This window comes from Suricata suricatta, chromosome 10, assembly GCF_006229205.1.
Source record: "Suricata suricatta isolate VVHF042 chromosome 10, meerkat_22Aug2017_6uvM2_HiC, whole genome shotgun sequence".
NCBI classification, from domain to species: Eukaryota; Metazoa; Chordata; class Mammalia; order Carnivora; family Herpestidae; genus Suricata; species Suricata suricatta.
The window spans coordinates 112,164,501-112,187,569 of NC_043709.1; the positions used below are offsets into that span (position 1 = coordinate 112,164,501).

The 23,069-nt window shown below is 39.2% G+C and overlaps 1 protein-coding gene across 3 annotated transcripts in view; it reads left to right on the forward strand.

Annotated features, from left to right (window-relative positions):
• CCNY (cyclin Y) overlaps positions 1–23,069 on the forward strand; it is a 298,139-nt gene that overhangs the window by 266,866 nt on the left and 8,204 nt on the right. For all 3 annotated transcript variants that reach the window (XM_029953203.1, XM_029953205.1, XM_029953204.1), the window contains one exon: positions 17,179–17,345. In XM_029953203.1, coding sequence (XP_029809063.1) covers positions 17,179–17,345 — 167 coding nt within the window. The remainder of the gene's footprint in view (positions 1–17,178; positions 17,346–23,069) is intronic.

Here is a 23,069-nt window from a genome sequence, read left to right on the forward strand (position 1 = left end):
TTCACACTTTGCCTGTAGCACAGGGAGCATTCAGTAGCTATTTGCTGTAGTCTTCCCATTCCCCAGGAGTTTTAGGACTTTAATTCCTATTCTGCTGTTTCACTGCTTATATTATTAAGGTGAGCTTTCTGAAGGGAGTGTGGCAAAGTCTTTAGCTCTGGAGACATTGCCCAGCCAAGCCCCTGACTGAATGTTGTCTATAGGGTTGGTTCTATCTGGAGAGTGGCAGTGATGGGTTATGAGAGGGAGAGAGGAAGCTGGTAGCTGATAGAGAGGAGTGAGATGTAAAGAAAGGGGGCATTGAAAAGAAAATGGAACTAATGGAACAACTATGGAACTAACCAGACAGAAGGAGATGTATTACCTTTTTATTAATTGCTTATTTTTTGTAGCTTTATTGAGATCTAGTTTAACTTAACCATAAAATCCACTCATTTAAGGCAGGCACCTCAGTGGTTTTTTTGTATCTTGTGCAACCATCATCACAACCTAATTTCAGAATGTTTTCATCACCCCATAAAGAAACCCTTTACCCTTTAGCAGCCACTAATCTAGGCCCAGGTAAACACTAATCTGTTTTCTTTCTCAAGGGATTTGCCTCTTCTATACATTTTGTAGAATAGACTCATATAATATGTAGTCTTTTGTGACTGGCTTTTCACTTATTGTAGTGTTTTCAGACATCAGCTGTGTTTTAACATGTAGAGTATTTCATTTTGTTTATTCATTTATCAAGTTGATGGACATAGGAGTTTCTGTTTCTGAGCTATTATGAATAATGCTGCTTTGCACATTTGTGTGCATGTTTTTGAGTAGGCATGTATTTTAATTTCTCCTGGGATATACCTATGAGTGGAATTACTGGGTCACATGGTAACTGTTTAATTTTTTGAGGAACAGTCTGTTTTCCAATATGGTTGCACCATATTATATTCTCATTGACAATATTAGGAGGGTTCCAGGTTTTCCACATTACATTCTCACCAATACTTTTTTTGATTTTAGCCATTCTAATAGGTGTCCAAATCTCACTGTATTTTTTATTTGCGTTTCCTTAGTGATTAATAATGTTGAGCATCGTTTTATGTGTTTATTGGCCATTTGTAGATATTCTTTGGAGAAATATCTATTCAGATTCTTTGCCAATTTTTAAATCGGGTTGTCTTTTTATTATTGAATTCTAAGAGTTCTTTATATGTTCTGGCTTATAAGTCACTTGTCAAGTAATGATTGACAAGTATTTTCTCCTATTCTCTTGTCATTTTACTTTCTTAAATGTATCATTTACAACATAGGCTTTCATTTTCATAAAGCCCAACTCATATATTTTTTCTTTTACCTCTTGTGCTTTTGGTGTTGTATCTAAAACACGATTGAATAACTCAGGGTGATGTGACTTATTCCTATATTTTCTTTTAGGACTTATGTAATTTTAAGCCTTACATTTAGGTATATAATCCTTTTTAAACTTGTTTTTGTGAGCTAGGGGCCAAATTCATTCTGTTGCTGTGGATATCCAGTTTTCTCCTTGCCATTTGTTGAAGAGACTTTCCTCATTAAATTGTTTTGTCACTCTTGTCAAAAATCAGTCATAAATGTGTGAGTTTATTTCTGTACTTTCAATTTTATTCCATTGATCTGTATTTCCTTATGTCCACACCACACTGTCTTGATTATGATAGCTTTGTAGTTGAAATCAGAAAGTTTGACTCTCCTAACCATGTTCTTATCCTTCAAGATTTTTTGCACTATTTTGTGACCCTTACAATTCCATATGAATTTTAAAATTAGTTTGTTAGTTTCTGCAAAACAAACAAACAAGACCAGCTAGGATTTTGACAGGGATTGCATTGAATATGTAGATCAATTTGGGGAACATTTTAGGCCAACACTAGCATCTTTTCATCCATGAACATGGGATGTCTTTTTTTTTTTAGATTTTCTTCAGTTTCTTTCAGCAGTTTTATAATTTTCAGTGGACAAGTCTTATACTTCATTTGTTTAATTTATTTCTAGGTATTTAATTCTGTTTCAGCAATTGTAAGTAGAATTATTTTCTTAATTTCATATTCAGATTGTTTATTGCTAGTATATAGGAATATAATTTATTTTTGTAGATTGATCTTATATCCTCCCACATTACTGAACTCATTTTAGTTCTAATAGTGTTTTATTAGATTCCTTAGAATTTTATATATGCAAGATCATGTCATTTGCAAATTTTACTTTTTCTGTTCCAAGATGGATGCTTTTTATTGGTTTTTCTGGCATATTTGCCTTGGCTAGACCTCTAGCTTAGTGTTCAATAGAAGTGGTGAGACTGCACATCCTTGTTCATGATCTAACAGGGAAAAGGAAACCTTTCAATCTTCTTCTGTTAAATACAATGTTATTTTCATAGCTTTTTGTCAAATTGAGGAAGTTTCTTTCTATACCTAATTTTGTGGAGTGTTTTTTTTTTTTTTCTTAAAAGAGTATTGGATTCTGTCAAATGATTTTTCTGCACGTACTGAAATTGATCATGTGGTTTTTGTTCTTTATTGATATGTTAAAATCAACCTTGTATTCTTGGGGTAAATTATCCCACTTGGTTGTGGTATATAATTATTTTTATGTGTTGCTGCATTTGGTTTGCTAGTATTTTGTTGAGAACTTTTTCATCTCTATTTGTAGAGGATAGTGTTCTTTGATTTTCTTTGATATCTTTGGTTTGGAATCAGTGTAATACTGACCTCCTGGGTTAGGAAGCATTCCTTCTTCTTCTATTTCCCTGAAGAGTTTGAGAATTGGTATTAATTCTTATTTCAGTGTTTGGTAGAATTCACCACTGAAACCATTTTGGTTAGGATTTTTCTTTCTTGGAAGTTTTTATATTATGAATTCCATCTCTTTCTTTATAGGTCTGCTCCAGTTAATGTATTTCTTCTTCAGTCAGTTTATGTCTTTCTAGGAATTTGTTTCATAAGTTATCCAATTTGTTGGATAACAGTAGTTCATAATATTCTCTTAAAATTCTTTTTAGTTCTGTAAAGTCTGTTGTAATGCCTCCTTTTGTTTCTGCTTTTACTAATTTCAGTATTCTTTTTTTCTTATTTGGTCTGACTCTAAAGGTTTATTAATTTTAGTGATCTTTCTACAGAATCATTCAGTTTTATTTTCTGTTTTTCTATTCTTGATTTTATTTATTTCCACTCTATATTAATTCCTTCCTACTGCTTGCTGTAGGTTTAGTTTGCTTTTCTTCTTTTTCTTATGGTTTCATGCAGACATTATTTAGAAATCAGTTGTGTATTATTTAACTTGGTAGAGAATTAAAATACCCAAATGGGAGCTAACTAAAGAAATTACAGCTTATGCTGAAAGGTTAATTATTGATTTGAGATTCTCCTTTTTTTAATAGAAGAATTTAATAAATTTCCCTCTAAGCTTCAGCTACATTGCATATATTTCGGTAGGTTGTGTTTTCATTTTTATAGATATATTTTCTTGAGTAAGGTTTTAATTTTAGATGTATAGAAAAATTGTGAAGATAGTACAGAGTTCCCCTATACCTCATACCCAGTTTATTACTAACATCTATAATATTATATGATATAACATTATTATAGGCTTAATATTAGTATGATATTTTGTTACAGTCAAGGAACTGATACTGAAACATTATTAACTAAAGTTCATGCTTTATTCGGATTTGCTTAGTTTTTACCCATTGTCCCTTTCTTTTTCAGAACCCCATCTGGAATACCATATTACATTCAGTTGTCCTGTCTTTTTAGGCTCTTCCTGTCTGTAATTGTTTCTCAGATTTTCCTTGTTCTTTTTTTTTCTTAAGTTTTTATTTTAATTCCAGTTTATTAATTTACAGTATTATGTTAGTTTCAGGTGTACAGTATAGTGATTCAGCATTTCATACATCAAGTGCTCCCCATGACAAGTGCTCTCCCATCTCACCCATCTCCCCCATCTCCCCCCTTCTCCCTCCTCTGTGGGAACTATCAGTTTTTTTCTATTTAGTTAAGAGTCTGTTTCTTGGTTTGTCTCTCTCTCTCTCTCTGTTTTCCCTTTGCTCATTTGTTTTGTTTCTTAAATTCCACATATGAGTGGAATCATATGGTATTTGTCTTTTTCTGACTTATTTTGCTTAGCATTATACTCTTAAGCTCCATCCATGTTGTTGCAAATGGCAAGATACCATTCTTTTTTATGGCTGAATAGTATTTCATTGCATACACAGACATGTGTATATATACATACATACATATATATATACATACATATATATACATACATATATATACATATATATATAAATATAAATGAATACATCATCTTTATCCATTTATCAATCAAGGGACACTAGGCTGCTTCCATGATTTGGCTATTGTAAATAATGCTGCAGTAAAGTCTGGGGTGCATGTATCCTTTTGAATTAGTGTTTTTGTATTCTTTGGGTAAATTTAACCCAGTAGTGTGATTGCAAGATCATAGGGCATTTCTATTTTTAACACTTTGAGGAACCTCCATACTGTTTTCCACATTGGCTGCACCAGTTTGCATTCCCACCAACAGTACATGAGTGCTCTTTTTTCTCTACATACTTGCAAACACCTGTTGCTTCTTGTATTGTTGATTTAGCTATTCTGACAGGTTTAAGGTAGTACCTCATTGTGGTGTTGGTTTGCATTTCCCTGATGGTAGGTGGTGATGAGCATCTTTTCATGTGTCTATTGGCCATCTGTATGTCTTCTTTGGAGAAATGTCTGTTCATGTCTTCTCTCCATTTTTTAATTGAAGTATTTAGTTTTTGGGCTTGGAGTTTTTCTAAGTTCTTTATATATTTTGGATACTAACCCTTTATCAGATATGCCACTTGCAAATGTTTTCTCCCTTTGTGTAGGTTACCATTTATTTTTGTTGATTGTTTCCTTTACTGTGCAGAAGCTTTTTATTTTGATGTAGTCCCAAGAGTTTATTTTTGCTTTGTTTTCTTTGCCTCAGGAGGCATATTTAAAAAAAAAAATAGCTATGCCTGACATCAAAGAAGTTACTGTGTTCTCTTGTAGGATTTTTATTGTTTTAGGTGTTTAACCCATTTTGAGTTTATTTTTGTGTATCCTATTTCATCCTTTTGCATGTGGGTGTCCAGTTTCCCAACATCATTTGTTGAAGAGACTGTCTTTTTCCCACTGTATATTCTTTCCTGCTTTGTTGAAGATTAATTGACCATATTATTGTGGGTTTATTTTTGGGTTTTCTGTTCTGTTGATCTGTGTGTCTTTGTGTGTGTGTGTGTGTGTGTGTGGCTGTGTGTGTCTGTGTATGTGTACCATGCTGCTTTGATTACTACAGCTTTGTAATATAACTTAAAGTCCAGAATTGTGATCCCTCTACCTTTGCTTTTCTTTCTCATGGTTGTTTTAGCTACTAGGGGTTTTCTGTGTTTCTATACAAATTTTCGGATTGTTTTTCCTAGTCTGTGAAAAATGCTGTTGATATTTTGGTAGGGACTGGATTAAATGTGTAAATTACTTTGGGCAGGGTAGACATTTAGCAATATTCGTTCTCATAACCTATGAGCATGGATATCTTTCCATTTCTTTGTATCATCTTCAATCTCTTTCATCATGTTTTGTAGTTTTCAGAGTAGGGGTATTTCACCTCTTTGGATAAGTTTATTCCTGGGTATCTTAACTAATTTTGGTGCAATTGTAAATGGGATTCTTAATTTCTCTTTTTGCTGGTTCCTTCTTGGTGTATAGGAATACAACAAATTTCTGTACATTGATTTTGTATCCTGTGGCTTTACTGAATTTGTTGCTCAGTACTAGCAGTTTTTTGTTGGAGTCATTGAGATTTTCTGTATATTAATAGTATCATGTCATCTGCAAACAATGCAAGTTATACTTCTTCCTTACCAATTTGGATGCCTTTTATTTTTTTTGTTGTTGTTGTCTGATTGCTATGGCTAGAACTTCTAGTACTGTGTAGAATAAAAGTGAGAGTGGACATCCTTAGGAGAAAAGCTGAGGGTGATGTTAGCTGTGGGTTTTTCATATATGGTCTTCATTATGTTGAGGTATATTCCCTCTAAATCTACATTGTTGAGAGTTTTTATAGTGAATGTATGTTGTACTTTGTCAAATGCTTTCTCTGCATCTGTTGAAATGATGATATAAGTCGTATCCTTCCTTTTGTTAATGTAATGTATCACATCAATTGATGTGCAAATATTGAACTATCCTTGCATTTCAGGAATAAATATCACTAGATCATGGTGAGTGATTTTTTTAAATGTATTGTTGGATTTCATTTGCTAATATTTTGTTAAGGATTCTGTGTTCATCAGAGATACTGGCCTCTAGTTCTTTTTGTGTGTATTGTCTTTATCTAGTTTTGGTAATCAGAGTAATGTTGCTCTCATAGAATGAATTTGGAATCTTTCCTTTTTCTTTTCTTTTTTTTTGAGTAGTTCAAGAATAGGTATTAACTCTTCTTTAAATGTTTGATAGAATTCACCTGTGAAGCCATCTTGTCCTGAACTTCTGTTTCTTGGGAATTTTTGAATACCAATTCAGTTTCATTGCTGGTAATTGGTCTGTTCAAAATTTTCTACTTCTTTCTGTTTCAGTTTTGGGAGGTTATACGTTTCTAGGAATTTATCTGTTTCTTCCACATTGTACAGTTTGTTGGCTTTATAATATTTCATAATATTCTCTTATAATTATATTTTTATGGTGTTGGTTTATTATTTCTCCTTTTCATTTCTGAATTTGAATTCTTCTCTCTCTCTCTCTCTCTTTCTCTCTTTTTTTTTTTTTTTTTGGTGAGTCTGGCTAACGGTATATCAATTTTTTTGATCCATTCAAAGAACCAGCTCCTAGGTTCATTGAGCTGTTCAATAGTTTTTTAGTGTCAATTTCACTTATTTCTACTCATTTTTATTACTTGGTTCTTCGTTTTGTTTTCAGGTTTTATTTTTACTTGTTTTTCTAGTTCCTTTAGGTATAAATTTAGGTTGTTTGAGAGTTTTCCCTCCTACTGGAGGTAGGTCTGTATTGCTATAAACTTCCCTCTTAGAACAACTTTTGCTGCATCCCACATATTTTGGGTAATTATTTTCAAATTCATTTATCTTCATGTATTTTTTTGATTTCCTCTTTGATTTCTTGGTTGACCCATTCATTGTGTAGTAACTTGTTATTTAACCTCCATGTATTTGTGTTTTTCCAGAATATTTTTTATTGTTGATTTCTGATTTCGTGGTGTTGTGGTTAGGAAAGAGGTTCTTACAGCACAGAGCCTGCTTTAGATCCTCTATCTCCCTCTCTCTGCCCCTCTCTTGCTCATGCTCTCTCTCTCTCTCTCTCAAAAATAAACATTAAAAAAAAAGATGCAGGTGTGACTTTGATCTTTTTTAATATGTTGAGACTTGTTTTGTGGCTTCATGTATGACCTATTCAGGAGAAGGCTCCATGTGCACTCGAATGTGTATTCTGCTGTTTTAGGATGGAATATTCTGAATGTATCTATTAGATTCATATGGTCCAGTATTGCATTCAAAGCTAGTTTCCTTGTTGATTTTTTTGTTTAGATGATTTAACAATTGCTGTGAGTGGGGATTAAAATCCCCTATTGTTATTATATTACTGTTAATTACTTCCTTAATGTTTGTTATTAGCTACTTTATGTATTTGGGTTCTCCCACGTATGGTGCATAAATATTAACAGTTGTTATATTTTCTTGTTGGATTTTTTTCCCCTTTATGAATATATAGTGTCCTCTTTTGTTTTTTGTTACCATCTTTGTTTTAAAGTTTATTTTGTCCTATGTAAGTATTTCTGCCTTGGCTTTCTTTTCACTCCATTTGCATGATGAATACTTTTCCATCCCTTCACTTTCAATCTGCATATCTCATTATGCTGCAGCATGTGTAGGCAGCATATAGATGGGTCTTGGTTTTTTATCCATCCTGTTGCCCTATGTCTTTGGATTGGAGTGTTTAGGCCATTTACATTCAAAGTTGTTATTGAGAGTTATGTACTTATTGCCATTAATTGTTTTACGGTTGTTTTTGTGGTTCTTCTCTGTTCCTTTCTTCTCTTGCTCTCTTTGCTCATATTTTGTTGGCTTTCTTTTGTGATACAGATTTCTCTTGTGTGCTGGATTCCTTTCTCTATTTTTCGCATGTCTCTCACCAGTTTTTGATTTGTGGTTACCATTAGATTTGTGTATAACGTCTTCTGCATACAGCGGTCTGTACAAAGTGGATCATCACTTAAGTTTGAACCCATTCCTTACGCTTCTCCCTGTTACGTTTTAGATATATGGTGTCATACTTTACATCCTTTTATTTTGTGAATCCCTTGATTGATTTTTATAGCTATACTTAGTTTACTGCTTTTTGTGCTCCCCCCCCTTTTTTTTTTTTTACTTTTGCTTATGGTCTTTCTTTTTCACCCAAAGAATCCCCTTAATTCCTTTTAACATTTCTTGGAGGACTGGTTTAATGGTGATGAATTCCTTTAACTTCTGTTCTGGGAAACTCTTTATCTCTCCTTCTATTCTGAATGGTAGTCTTCTTGGATGGAGTATTCTTCACTGCAAGTTGTTTCCTTCCAGCACTTTGATTACATCATGCCACTTCCTTCTGGCCTGCAGAATTTCTGCTAAAAAGTCCACCTGTAACCTAATGGGGTTTCTCTTATATGTAAGAGTCTTCATATCCCTTTGCTGCTTTTCACATTATCTCTTTATTACTCCTTTTTGCCATTTTAATTACTGTGTGTCTTAGTCTAGATCTGAGTTGATTTTGCTGAGGGCTCTCTGTGCTTCCTGGATCAATTTTCTGTTTCCTTCCCCAGATTCAGGAAGTTTTCAGCTATTATTTCTTCAAATAAATTTTCTGCCCTCTTTTCTCTTTCTTCTCCTTCTGGGACCTTTATAATGCAATGTTGTTATGCTTGATACTGTCCCTGAATTCCCCACATTTATTTTCATTTTTTTAATTATTTTTTCTTTCGTATTCAGCTTGACTTTCCATTACTCTGTCTTCCTGTTGCTCATCAATTCTACTTTCTCTAGTGTACTGTTTGTTCCATCTTGTGTATTTTTAATTTCAGTTACTGAGTTTTTCATTGTTGATTGGTTCTTTTTTTATGTTTTCTGTCTCTTTGTTGAGAATTTCACTGAAGTCCTGCATGCTTTTCTGAAGTCCAGGGATTATCTTTATGACCATTATTTTATATTTTCTATCATGCATACAATATCTGCTTTCTTAGGTCTCTTGCTGTGATTTTGTCTTGGTCTTTCATTTGGGACATATTTCTTTGTCTCCTTATTTTATCTCTGTGTCTGTTTCTATGTGTTAGGAAAGTCAGCTCCATCTCTTGCTGCTGAAAATAGTGGCCTTTTGAGGAAGGGGTCCTGTAGTGCCCTGAAGCACAGTGTCCTCTGTGCACCAGAACCTGGTGTTTCAGGGGCATCTCCCATGTGTACTTTGTGTGCCCCATGGTTGTGGCTGGGCCACCTTTGCCTTCAGCCTAGTTGTCTACAATGGCTCTCTTCCTCTGCTTTGGGAAGGTTTAGTCCCTGTGTTAGTGGGCCAGTCTGGGACTGCCTTGGGCTTGAGTTGAGTAAGACTAAGGATTTGCCAGAGATGTAGTAGCACCGAACAGCAAGGGGCTTTCTCTGTTTTGTTGCCAGAGGCATTTTTGTTGGTGGAAGGGGGACCTGCAGTCATACCAGATGTCTGGCCTCAGCCCACTGCTGAGGTATGTGTGGTTATCTTTCCTATCCCAGGGGAAGGAGTCACATTGGGGTTGTACCACTCCTTGTTGGGGCTCTTTGCATACTGCCAGGGCGTGTAACCACACTGGATGGGCTCTGGCCAAGAGCTTCTTAGAGGGGACAAGATGGGAGAAGAACATAGGTACAGACAGGCTGTGTTAGCAAGGTTTGTGCCCATCCACTGAGGTAGGGGACTTAAGCCACGGGGACGGAGGCTGGCCAGGTTGGAGGGGGTAGATTTGCAGAAGCACCTGGGTTCGGGACACGCAGTGTTAGCAGGGTTTGCTTGGGCCTCCTGTGGGAGGGCATCTGGAGCAGAGGCCTGGCTGGAGAAGGCATGTCTGCAGAATATGGGACTGTGGGGTACAATGTGAGCAAGTTCGGTGTAGAATGTTTGCACTGTGCTGGTTCCAGCAGGTGTCCATGTGTTTAGGCTGATGGGCAGGGGAGGGAAATGTCCCCCTCCCCCAGCTTCCTTGTTCCTGGAGGTCTCCCAAGGTTCTCTGCCTTCCAGACATGCTTGAGGTTAGTAAACAAATCTTCCACCCTATACCCTGGGCATTTTTGCCTTCCAGACAAGCTTGAGGTTAGTAAACAAATCTTCCACCCTATACCCTGGGCATTTTTCAGACTGCTGTTTCTATGCTGTATGTCAGTGGAGCTGTTTGTTGTGCTGTCTGTTCAAGGACAGACTCAGTTTCGCTTCACTCCCCTGCTCTCTTAGAGCAGAGCCCACTGATTTTTAAAGTTCCAGGTTAAACCCCACTGATTGGAAGAACTTGAAAAATTTGGCCCCTCTTGTTTTCAAAGCCCAGTGTTACTGGGGTTTGTCTTCCCCCTGTGGTTTTCCCCTGCAGGCTCCAAGATGAGATGGTTCTCTCCCTTCTCCATGCCCATGTGCCCCTCTTTCCTGAGGACAGTCCTGCAAGTCCATTTGGCTCCGAACCATATCTCTGCCTTTGCTACCCTCTTGAATGTGTCCTCTTCTCTATATTTAGCATTGAGAGTTTAGTCCGCTAGTCTTCAAGTTGTTTTCTGGGTTATTCACACTGATGTGGGTGTTAACCTAATTGTATCCATGGGAGGAGGTAAGCTTAGGGTCCTCCTACTCCACCATCTTCCTTGGAAGTACTAGATTAACTCTTTAAAATAGGATTGGAATAATTTCTGTATCATCAAGATTTTGGTATATATTTGTATTTGCATTTTATTCCTTCCCCAGGCCTTTGAACAGTTTAGTTGTGTGGGATCAACTGAATACTCTTTGTAACTCTACAATTGGTCACTAACCTGTATTTTCTAGAGACCCTTAGGATAGTGCTTCTCATGAATTTAAATATGAAAATTTAATTGAGCAAGAGTGTCCTTTTAGCAATGAATAGTCTAGGAATATTGTTTAGGAAAAATAAATTATTATTTTACTTGGCAGAGAATTAAAATACCCAGCCAGGAATTTAGTAAAGAAATTGGAGCTGACCCTTGAATATGGCCTTACTGACAAGTTCTGCTAAATTACATGCTATTAAGTGGAGCTCATTATGAATGCCTCATCTCCTAACATAACAACCGCCTTCCCTTGGTAATGGAGTGTATTGTAATATCTAATTCCTTTAGTTAGCCCTAATAGAAGATCAGACATCGAATGATACTTTTTGGGTTCCTTTTTAGCATTAAACCTTTTTTTTTTTTTTTTTGAGAATTTGTATTTCAGCCAAGGTTCTTTTTTTCCCCAAATTTTTATTTAAATTCTACTTAAGATATAGTGTAATACTGATTTCAGGAGTAGAATTTAGTGCTTCATCACTTACATATTAACACCCACTGCTCATCATAGCAAGTGCCCTCCCTTTATTTTTTTAAAGTTTATTTATTTATTTTTGAGAGAGCACAGCGTGGGGGGATGGCAGAGAGAGAGAGGGAGACACAGAATCCAAAGCAGGCTTCAGACTGTGAGCTGACAAGTGCCCTCTTTAGTACCCATCACACATTTTAGCCCCCCACCCCACACCCCTCCACCGACCCTCAATTTGTTCTCTGTTGTTAAGAGTCTCTTGTGGTTTGCTTCCCTCTCTCTCTTTTTTCCCTCCATTTTTGTTCATGTTTTGTTTCATAAATTCCACATATGAATGAAATCCTATGGTATTTGTCTTTCTCTGACTTATTTTGCTTAGCATAATACCCTCTAGTTCCATCCACGTTGTTGCAAATGGCAAGGTTTCATTCTTTTTGATGGCTGAGTAATATTCAATTATATATATAGACCACATCTTCTTTATCCATTCATCAGTCAATGGCCATTTTGGCTTTGGGGTGCATGTACTCCTTTCAATCTGTAGTTTTGTATCCTTTGGGTAAATACCTAGTAGTGCAATTGCTGGGTTGTAGGGTAGTTTTATTTTTAAGTTTTTTGAGGAACCTCCGTATTGTTTTGCAGAGGGACTCCACCAGTTTGCATTCCCACCAACAGTGTAAGAGGGCTCCCCTTTCTCCTTAGCATTAAATATTATCTTAAATATCATCTAGCATATTAATGGCTACCAACTATGGTATAAAGTAAGTAAGAAGAAAAGTGAGTAACCACCCATTTGCACCGATCTAGTGGGAATCTATTTCAGTGGCAATCTGGAAGAGATTTGCTTACCTTACCTATGGACAGGAATAGTCTTAGGGTTATAGGGTGACTGCTGTTTCACAACCTCCTTTTCCTCATGCTTTAAAAACCCAGAAGCTTAGTTAGGTCCATTCTTAGTTTTCTGCTCTTAGTTTAGTTTTATTACACATTTTATGATTCTCTATTTTTTAATTCTTTTGAATATAGTTGACACACAATGTTATATTAGTTTCAGGTGTATAACAGTGATTTGACAAGTTTATACATTATACTATGCTCACCCCAAGTGTAGCTCTTCTTGATGGAAAATGAGAAGAGTTAGTTATTAGCCTTAAAATACTCAGTCTAGGGGGCGCCTGGATGGCTCAGTCAGTTAAGCCTCCAACTTCGGCTTAGGTCATGATCTCATGGTTCGTGGGTTCGAGCCCCGCGTCGGGCTCTGTGCTGACAGTTTAGAGCCTGGAGCCTGCTTCAGATTCTGTGTCTCCCTCTCTTTCTGCCCTTCCCTTGTTCTCCCTCTGTCTCTCTCTGTCTCAAAAATAAGTAAACATTAAAAAAATTTTTTTTAATAGTCTGGGGGTCCCAAGAACAGACAGAGTGTGGCTGAAATTCCACTTGACCTGACCTCAATGTTCACCTGAAGAATTACAGTTTCTAAACATTAGCTCACTCATTTTGCTCATTTAATATAATAAATGCCATTAAAAACTAAAATCTTCAAAAATGGAAAAGATCATTGAGCTCTGTTCAATCACTTACTTGCTTTCACCAATAGTTGTCACAACTAAATGCAATGTTATGCTACTCTTCAGTGAGAGAGATTTGGAAACTCCCATAAAGGTCCATGGAATGCAGTTAGAAGGCCATGCTTTGTAACTTCCTGGAGCTTACTTATTTGAGGGTCTTTTTGGCTCTCTGCACTTGGCACAGCAGAGTGGACTCTCTCTGGAGCTGTGTCCTCTGAACTTCCTTGTTCACCACTGCACCTGTCTCACAAACCCAGCACTCAGTTTCGCCTTTAAATTCACTCTGCCATCAGAAATGAAGTTCCCTTTCTTGAACCCCATTATTTGTGATCATTTTCTTATGTAAATCCCCTACACTAAAATGTACCTTCCTGTTGCTTTATTCCAGAGCCAAAGCTCTTCTGTAGATACTGTTCCTTATTTGTTCTGCAGGATGATGTGTCCATTAAGCAAGCAGTGTGAGGTCATACCCTGTCCTAACATTGTGCTAGATGCTCGGCACACAGTGGGAATGAGATGCAGTCCTTGTCCTCCACGAACTTGTGGCTTACTAGGGAGAGACTGGGGAGGCAACTCATATGCTGTACTGAGAAAACACAGCAGTGGGAATGAGTGGCAGGGTCACCCAGACTAATGTGGGGGTAGGTCAAAGTAGACTTGCCCTGTAATGTTGTTCTGTTTCATTATTTTCAGTACATTTAGGAACAGACTTCTTAACAGTTCATTGGCTGTTTTGTCTTTGGGATTTGAAGTATGTTAGTAATTTCTTCTCATGATTTTATCTTTTAGTATAGTGCCCCTGTTCTGAGGAACGAACACCTGGTGGCTCAGCCATAACAATCTAGGTTTTTAAGATTAAAAAAGCTATTTTTTCATTAATAAACCACTAAAAACAGAACAATAACCTTTTAAGCAAAAGAACCATTGTTCATCTGTTTACTCGTTCAGCAAACATTTGAGTGCCCGCCACCCCCACCCCCATCTTGGCAAAACCCGTATTTCAGTGGAAGAAGAAACATTCTGAACCCTCTTCCAGACTTCCCTGGGTACTCACCATTCACCTGTTTCACAGACTGGCCAGTACAAACTGGCAAAAGAAGCCATAAGGGAGCCTCTGCTGCTTTGGAGGGAGCCTAGGACTCTCCTCTGCCTGCAGTTTAGGAATCAGGAGAACCCCAGGAGGCTCTGTGGCGGAGCTGCACGCTGATGATCTGACTTTTCTTACTTGGCCTAGAGTTTTGCTCCTATTAAGGATCATTTCTTCCTCTTTCCTTCCCTCCTTCTCTTTCTCCCCACTCCTCTGTCCTTCTCTTGCTTGCGCGCTTTCCCTCTCTCCCTCCTAAGTACTTTACCCTGAGGCCTCCCCTTGCCCCTCTCCTCCCACACAGTCACTGCCTGAAGTGTTTTTACATCTTTAGTTCTATTTTTCACTGTTCCTTTTACTTCAGTTTCCTTCATGGACGCCTGTGCAATATTGTAAGCCTAATTCAGCACTTAGAAATACCTAGGTTTGCCTTGTAGCTTCTTCTCCAAAGTATTACACGTCTTGCGAGCAGAACATTGCAGATTTTACTTCTTTGCTGCCCCTTTACCTTCTCTCCAGATGTTAAAACGGGAGGGGCTCTTAAGGCTCTGGCCTGGCCCCTTCTCTCTCTCCCTGAGCTGCCTCCCCAGATCATCCTACCCATGCTTAATTCTGTTCATGTGTCACAGACACTCGCATTTCTTCTTGGAGTGCTGTTTCCTTTTGAGCTCGCAAGGGCGAGTCCACTTCCTGCTGGGATGGCATCCTCTGGGGTGTCTCAGACATAAGGTGTCCGCTGTCTTTCCCCCACCAAGGCTCCCCATTTCAGGAAGCCTGAGAGTCTCCTGCAGCGGCCCCACCTTCTTGGTTTTTGGGGTCACTGGACTCTGCAACTGGACTGTCGGGCTCCACTGCCATGTCCCCAGTTTAAACACTGATCTTCCCTATTTGGACGGCCTCAGAGTCTCCTCTTCTCGTCCGCTGTGCCCAGTCTCCACTGTGCAGCCAGAGCAGTCAGTGCCGCCCTCCTGTGTCTCCAGCAGTTGGCGCATTGCCTGGCATGCAGTGAGCACTCTGTACCCACCCCGTGAATCATGGATTGCAGTAGGTGTTTAACACCACCTCCACTTAACTGTTCTCCTCTGGTGGGCTTTTTGTTGTATAATTATTAGTCCGCTTCTGGCATTATCCTGTGTTGCTATTGATGGATTCACATCATTTAGCAAACTTCTCCCAGTCAGCTCGGTAGTTGCCCTGCTTCTCAGGAACTTCCCAAAGTGCAGTCTCCTCCCCACAAACCTAGTGATGTAATCATTAGATGTGGACTCTACCTTCTCTTTCTTCACCTTTCCCATCTCATGTTTATGAGTGTATATTTAACTCCTAATAATCTTTATTTTATTTCTGTATTTGTATGAGCATTTTCCCCACACATGCTTTTTTAAATATTACATAATATGTAAGACTCTACAAACATTATAAATATGAAAAATTTAACACTATGTAGATTTTATGTTTTACGATGCAAGTTCTTAAAAATTCATATGATTCATTTCATTTGCTTCTTTCTGATACAGTAGTTCCACTTTCTAAATCTGTTTGATAAACTATAGAAACAATAATTCCATGGTTCAGAGAAGTGTAAAATCTCCTAATACACAGAAGGGAAACTTTAAAAGGAATTCTTACCTGCGACCCAATGTAAACAAAGCACTTTTGGGTATTTCTGATATCTATCTTCAAGCTAAGTCATGCCAATTTATAAATCCTGTTATTTGATTTAATTTGCAACTTCAGCTGAAATTATTTCATTTAATAATGGTTTACCAGAGGCGTCTGGGTGGCTCAGTTGGTTAAGTGTCCAACATCAGCTTAGTTCATGATCTCGTGGTTCATGGGTTCCAGTCCTGCTTTGGGCTCTGTGCTGACAGCTCAGAGCCTGGGGCCTGCTTCAGATTCTTGTCTCCTCCTCTCTCTGCCCCTGCCCTGCTTGGTCTCTCTCTCTCTCTCTCTCTCTCTCTCTCCCTCTAGTATAACATGGTGGTTCCTCAAAAAATTAACCATAGCATTATAGGGTCCAGCAGCTCCACTTCTAGATCCATACTCAAAAGAATTAAAAGCAGAGACTCAAACAAGTATTTGCACATGAGTGTTCACAGCAGCAACATTATTCACAATAACCGAGAGGAGGAAACAGTTCAAATGTTCATCGATGGAAAAATGGATAAACAAAATGTGATATATCATGTAGTAGATTGTTATTCAGCATTAAAAAAGAAAGAAATTTGGACATATACTACATATGTAGATGAACCTTGAGGATTATGCTGAGTGAAAAAAGCCAGAACAAAAAGACAAGTATTGAATGATTCCTGGAGTAGTCGGATTCATGGAGATAAAGGAAAGTGGTGGTTTCCAAGGGCTGGGGAACAGGGAGGTGCTGACTAGCCATTTAAGATGATGAAAAAGCTCCAGAAATACAGATGCCTGGTGATTTTACAACATTGTGAATGTACTTAATGCTACAGTACTGTATGCTTAATAATGGTTAAATGGTAAATTTTACATATATTTTAGCACAATAATAAAAAATAGATTTACTAACATTACATATAAATCTACACTTGCCTCAAGATAAAAAAGTTTACAGATAGAAACATAGGTTGTTCCATTTACATTGTTTGTGGAAATTTATATTGTTTGTTGAATTTGTAATGATATCATGTATGTAATAGTTGATAGAGTGAGAAATTAACCTGTGGTACCTGGAATTCATTCCTGCCTCAGATCTTTTAAGATACAGCACATCCACACTGTTCAATTACAGCATGTGTCCATTTTACATCAGACTAGCTGAGTTCTTTGACTTTTTAAAAGTAAGTATGATCAGATGATAAATCTGTTTAAAGGCTGGTGAAATGGAGTCAAACCGTTTTAGAATTTATGTGTGCTAGCAGGTAAGACAAAACAGCTCAAGTTCTTTACTTCTGGCATTTTCATGTCTTCCCAGGTATACCTTGAAAGACTTCTAACATACGCAGAGATAGACATCTGTCCGGCCAACTGGAAGCGGATTGTTCTAGGGGCCATCCTGCTGGCCTCCAAGGTTTGGGATGACCAGGCTGTGTGGAATGTGGATTACTGCCAGATCCTGAAAGACATTACAGTGGAGGACATGTGAGTCTGTGTATTGGGGTGGGAAGTGAGGCACTGTTTGGGAAGGAACCACATCCCTTCTGAATAGTCTGTATGGTATGGAGTGAATGAATTTGACTAAATGCTCTTTGTGGGCAGGGCACAGCAAAGACACAGATGTGGAATATTACATGCAAAAACCTGTACTCCTCTTCATTGGGGATCATGAGCAGGCACTGGTTACACTTTTTGATTTTGTAACACTAATGTCTGAAACTATACTTACATTCTAGGCAAACATTCTTTACCTTAATTTTGAAAGTTGTAGACTAGGGCGCCTAGGTGGCTTAGTTGGTTAAGCATTCAACTTCGACTCAGGTCATGAGCTCATGGCTCGTGAGTGTAAACCCCACATCAGGCTTCTGCTGTCAGCACAGAGCCTGCATTGGATCCTCTGCCTGCCTGTCTGTGCCCCTTCCACGCACTCTCAAAAATAAACATTTAAAATAATAAATAAATAAGACAGGTGTTGATTAATGCCATTAGCGGTCTGTGATGGATTTTGTGCTGGCTCTGTATCTCCCTGCAGAGTGATAACATGCCCAGCACCAACAGCCTAACCCAAAAAACAGAACAGCTAAAATATCTGTTTCTGTTTAGTTTCAGAGAGAATTTGCAAGTTCAGTTGCTTAAAATCAGCATTCTGTTCCTGGGGCCTCTCCTGTGTCTCATTAGGGCTGCGTTTCTCCCCCAGCTGGTCTCAGAGCCCCAGCTCAGGGCTCAGTGTCACCAGCCTTGAGGGTGGGGGTGGTTCACCCGCACAGCTCTCGGGGCCGCCTTAGGACTTCCCAAAAGGTTCAGTCTGTAGATTGAGGTGAGGATTGTTAACAGGAGACCTTGCAGGCCTATAATCAGGGATTTCTGGGGTCTGGGAATACAGGAAATAGGTTTAAAGCCTCTTGGAGGAGAAAGGAGATATTTTGGAAAATCTAAATCCACTGTTTACAGTTCCTTATGGCACTTCTGACACTATTGTTGCTGAAAGTCTCATGTTGTTTGTTCAGCTTCCTCGAGAAAGCTTTAGGCTGGAGGAGGTTCCCAGCTATGCAGTCCACCTCCCTTCCCCAGACCCAGTAATCCTGGAGATGTGGGACCTTCACGGTGCCGTTGTGGGGGTGTCATTTGGGCACATGACCAGCCCAGGGCCCTCTTTGCCTCTGGTTACTGATTGGATGGCACCTCATTTTTGTAGTACCATGTGAAGCACACTTTTTATAGTCCTTAGGTCTTTTATCACAAAGCTTTTTCTGCTATAGACCTAAAAGTGCCTTCCTGTGTCTCTAATTCTTTATGATTAAAAAGTAAGAAAAGTATAAATGAGTTTTTGATAGTAAGGAAAATTAAAGTCTTGATTATATTTCAGTGTGAAAACAGCTACTAAAATAATTGTTAGGGGCGCCTGGGTGGCTCAGTCGTCTAAGCCTCCGACTTCAGCTCAGGTCAGATCTCACGTTTGTGGGTTTGAGCCCCGCGTCAGGCTCTGTGCTGACAGCTAGCTCAGAGCCTGGAGCCTGCTTCCGGTTCTGTGTCTCTTCCTCTCTCTGCCCCTCCCCCTCTCATGCTCTGTCTCTCCCTGTATCAAAAAATAAAAAAAAATAAAACATTAAAATAATTGTTATTCAGACCAGAAAGGAGGGGACAAGGTGGTAAGAAGTGCTGACTTGTTTCCTTTATTGGGGGCTCTCTCAACTCCTTGATATCGTTTGACTCTCGATTATGTGCTGCAGGAATGACATCATGTTTGTGCTTTCTTGTATGTGTCAATGTATGTGTAGGGAAGGAAAAAGTTTCCGTCCTTCCCCTGTTAGGTTGTTTGATCTAATAATTAAATTGATGTAAGACAAACAGGAGAAAAACACATTTCATTTTGTACATATGAGAGCGTCATAAAAATATGAGGCTCACAGGCAGTCAGGCAAGTGAGACTTGTATGCCATCCTGAGCTAAGGAATGGTCTAAGGGCCCAGGGCTTGAAAGGGGAGGAGGGCAGTTCACAGGAAGATAAAAAGAGCAGATGCTTGATAATCAAATGTTTGCCCCACCATGGCCATGCAGGCTTTCCATTTCAGGACAGTGAGCCTCAGTCAGGGCGGGTGGCTACCTGCCTTTCTCCCAGGGCAGGGGAGTGGGAAAGGAGGAGCCAAAAGGAAAACCCACATACTTGGTGGTGTTCTCGGGCAAGACTGAGAAATGACAGTTACAGATCTAGAAATAGGTTCCCTAATGCAGTTGTGTTTTTAGGCGTGCTCGGAGAACGCTTTGTGTGTTGTAAGGGAATACATACACCAGCCTGAAGACCAGTGTCTCTCTGAGCGCTGCAACAGTGTTATGGGCCGAACAGTGTTCTGTCAAAATCCTGTGTTGAAGTTAACCCCCAGGACCCAGAATGTATCTGTATTGGAGAGAAGAAGTTCATTCAAGAGGTAGTTTAGTTAAATGTGATCTAGGATGGGTCAGACAGCATAGGAAGAGGGACAGCCATGTGAGGACACAGAGCAGATGGCCATCTGCAAGCAAGAGAGAGGTTTTAAAAGAAACCAACCCTGCTGGCACCTTGATCTTGGCCTTCTAGCCCCCAGAACTGTGAGGAAATGAATTTCTGTTGTTTAAGCCCCCCACTGTGATATTTTACTATGGCAGCCCCAGTAGACTGGTACAGATTTTGTTACTGGGAAGTCGGGTGCTGCTGTAATAAATATCTAAACATAATGGAACTGGCTTTGTAACTGGGCAATGGGTAGAAACTACTAGAGTCTTGAAGCACATGTTAGAAAATCTCTAGATTTCCCTGAAGAGATTGTTAGTAGCAATGTGGTTGTTAAAGGTGGTTGTGATGAGGACTCAGGAAGGAGAGAGCTACAGAGGAAGGCTCTCTCACCTTAGAGTATACATGTGTAACCACCAACAGAATGCAGAATGTGGCTAGAAATATAAATGTGAAAGGTGCTTCTGAAGTGAGGCATCAGATGAGCCATACCTCCAGGCTCACCCCTATCTGATCTGGATGAAATTTAGATGAGGCTTTGGATTTAGAGTTGATGCTGGAATGGGTTAAGACTTTTGGGCTGTTGGGATGGGTTGAATGTATTCTGCATGTGAGGTGGACTAGAAGGGCTGAGTGCCATCTTCCTCAAATGCTATGTGAAGGCCTAACACCTAGTACCTCAGCATGTAACCATATTTGGAGATCAGGTGTTTAAAAGAAGTAATTAAGTCAGAGTGAGGTCATTAGAATGGGCCTTAACCCAATATGATGTGCCCTCTAAGAGATTAGGTAACTGGCAGCAGACAGCAGGACAGTCTTGTGCTGTTTTGTTATAGCAAACTAATATACCCAGTAAACATTAATGAAAGAATGAATGAAAGCCACTGTGGCTTCAGGGGTACGTGTTGCTGACCAAGCTTGTGGAGATAGGAGCTTTAAATGATTTTGTAGCATCTGTACAGAATTGTAGGTTTACTGTTGGAATTTTTTTAAATGAGTGCTTGATCTCAGTCTTTTCCTGGAAAACGCTGAGCTTGGGGAGAAAATGGCTCCTACGTACCCCTCTCTGTGGAGAAGGAGCAGTGTGGGCATCACTGGAAGCTAAGAGCTGTGGCGCTTCGCAAGGTGTCAGTCTCATGTCAGTGGCTAGTTTTCACTTTCTGGCAGAGGCAACCCGAGCTTTCCTTTGGAGCTCCTCAGCAGGAAGAGGATTCGTAAGTTGCAGAGGGAAAGCTTTATAAAGTGTGTTTTTCGGCTCTACTTCCAGACATCCTTCTGTCCCCCTCTGCCCCCTTCTCTGGGTATCTGTCCTTACCTGTGTTCTAGCATCCTGATGTGACCTCTCTGCACACAGGTTCATTTCCAGCTAAGGAATCATCCAGCAGGAAGGAACATGACTTGGAGTCCCTTCCACCTTTAGACAGTGGGGTTCTGGCTTGGAAGGCAGCTGACCATGTGGGCAAGTGGCTGGGAGTGTAGGCTGAAGAACACTGTAAGACATGTGGCACTGAAACTTGTGGGGAGAACACTCAGGACCACCAACATCAGACTTGAGGCTCAGGCTGATGTGTAGTGAGACATGGGCCATGTCTGTCTCTTTCTCTCTTGCTAATGCTAAGTGGTAACACCGTCATGGGTCAACTGTGAGCATCTAACAACAACTGATGTGGATGAGAAAGAGAATGATGAACTTTGATAGACAAAAATGCTGCTAAAAATTACACTTGGGGTTGTTTTGTTTTTGTTTTGCAGTAACCTTGTAAGGGTCATTTTTATATGTAAATTTAAAAAATCTCAAATAAGGAAAAGCCAAGAGACTTGTCTTAGTGCCACAGAGCAGACAGAGGTGCAGAGCAAAATCCTCAGACCCTCCATAAGTGTAGGGTGCCCGGTCTTTGGTTTTTGGTTTTAATTGTGATAAAATGTACATGGCATAGAACCTACTGCTTTAACATTTTGAAGTGTGTAGTTCTGTGGCATTAAGTTCATTTACATTGCTGTGCAACCATCACCAACTAGAAACTCTAGTAATGGGTATAGAAACTGTATAAAACAGTAAGTCCCCATGTCACCCTCCCCCAGGTCCGGGCAGCCATCATGCTGCCTGTCTTTATAAATTTCACTACTCTAGATATTTCATTGAAGTGGAATCACACAGTATTCCTCTTTTTGTGACTGGCGTACCTCACCTAGCATAATATCCTCAAGGTTCCTCTACATAGTAGTACACTGAAATTTCCTTCCTTTTTGAGGTTGAAAATAGTCTGTGTACACACTGTTCATCCATTCGTCCATCCGCAGACACTGGGACACTTGCAGTGCTTCTGCCTCTCGGCTGTTGTGAATATGTTGCCGTGAACACGGGGTACAAATATCTCCATAAGTCCCTGCATTCAGTTCTTTCAGCAAGTGTGTAGCCAGAAGTGGGATTGCTACTAGGGATGGCTGATTTTAAAGTGAACCCATTTCTCTAGGAATGCAGACAGATGATAAATGTTTAGATGATAAAAAACAACTTTCCTTACTCCATTTAAGAGGCCCCTTTGTAAGTTGCTGAATTGTGCTAATTCAGTTGGGTTTCTTTACAGTTTTCATCTAATATAACACATATTTCTGAATGCATGTTTTGTGTATTGACTTGAGTTTATTTCTTGTAAAATTTTACAGCAGAACTATTTTCTCATGATTATTCATTGAGGGCAGTGAATCCATCAGGCCTGTTCTCTCTGTGTCACTGTTCTTTTTATTTATTTATTTTTTATTTTTTTAATGTTTTTAATTTATTTTTGAGAGACAGAGCGAGACAGCGTGAGCAGGGGAGGGTCAGAGAGAGAGAGAAGGAGACACAGAATCCGAAGCAGGCTCCAGGCTCCGAGCTAGCTGTCAGCACAGAGCCCAACGCGGGGCTCGAACCCACGAACCATGAGATCATGACCTGAGCCAAAGCCGGATGCTTAACCGACTGAGCCACCCAGGCGCCCCTCTGTGTCACTGTTCTTTATTTATTTATTTTAGGAGCGAGAGAGTGCACATGTGATCAGGGGAGGGGCAGAGACAGGGAGACAGAGTCCCTAGCAGTCTCCATGTTGTCAGCAGAGTCCGACGCTTAACTGACTGAGCCACCCAGGTGCCTCACTGTTATTATTCTCACAACTCATCACATAGAAAACTGTCACTTGTCCCTGTAAGATGTACTACTACATTTTAGAAATACAAATTTG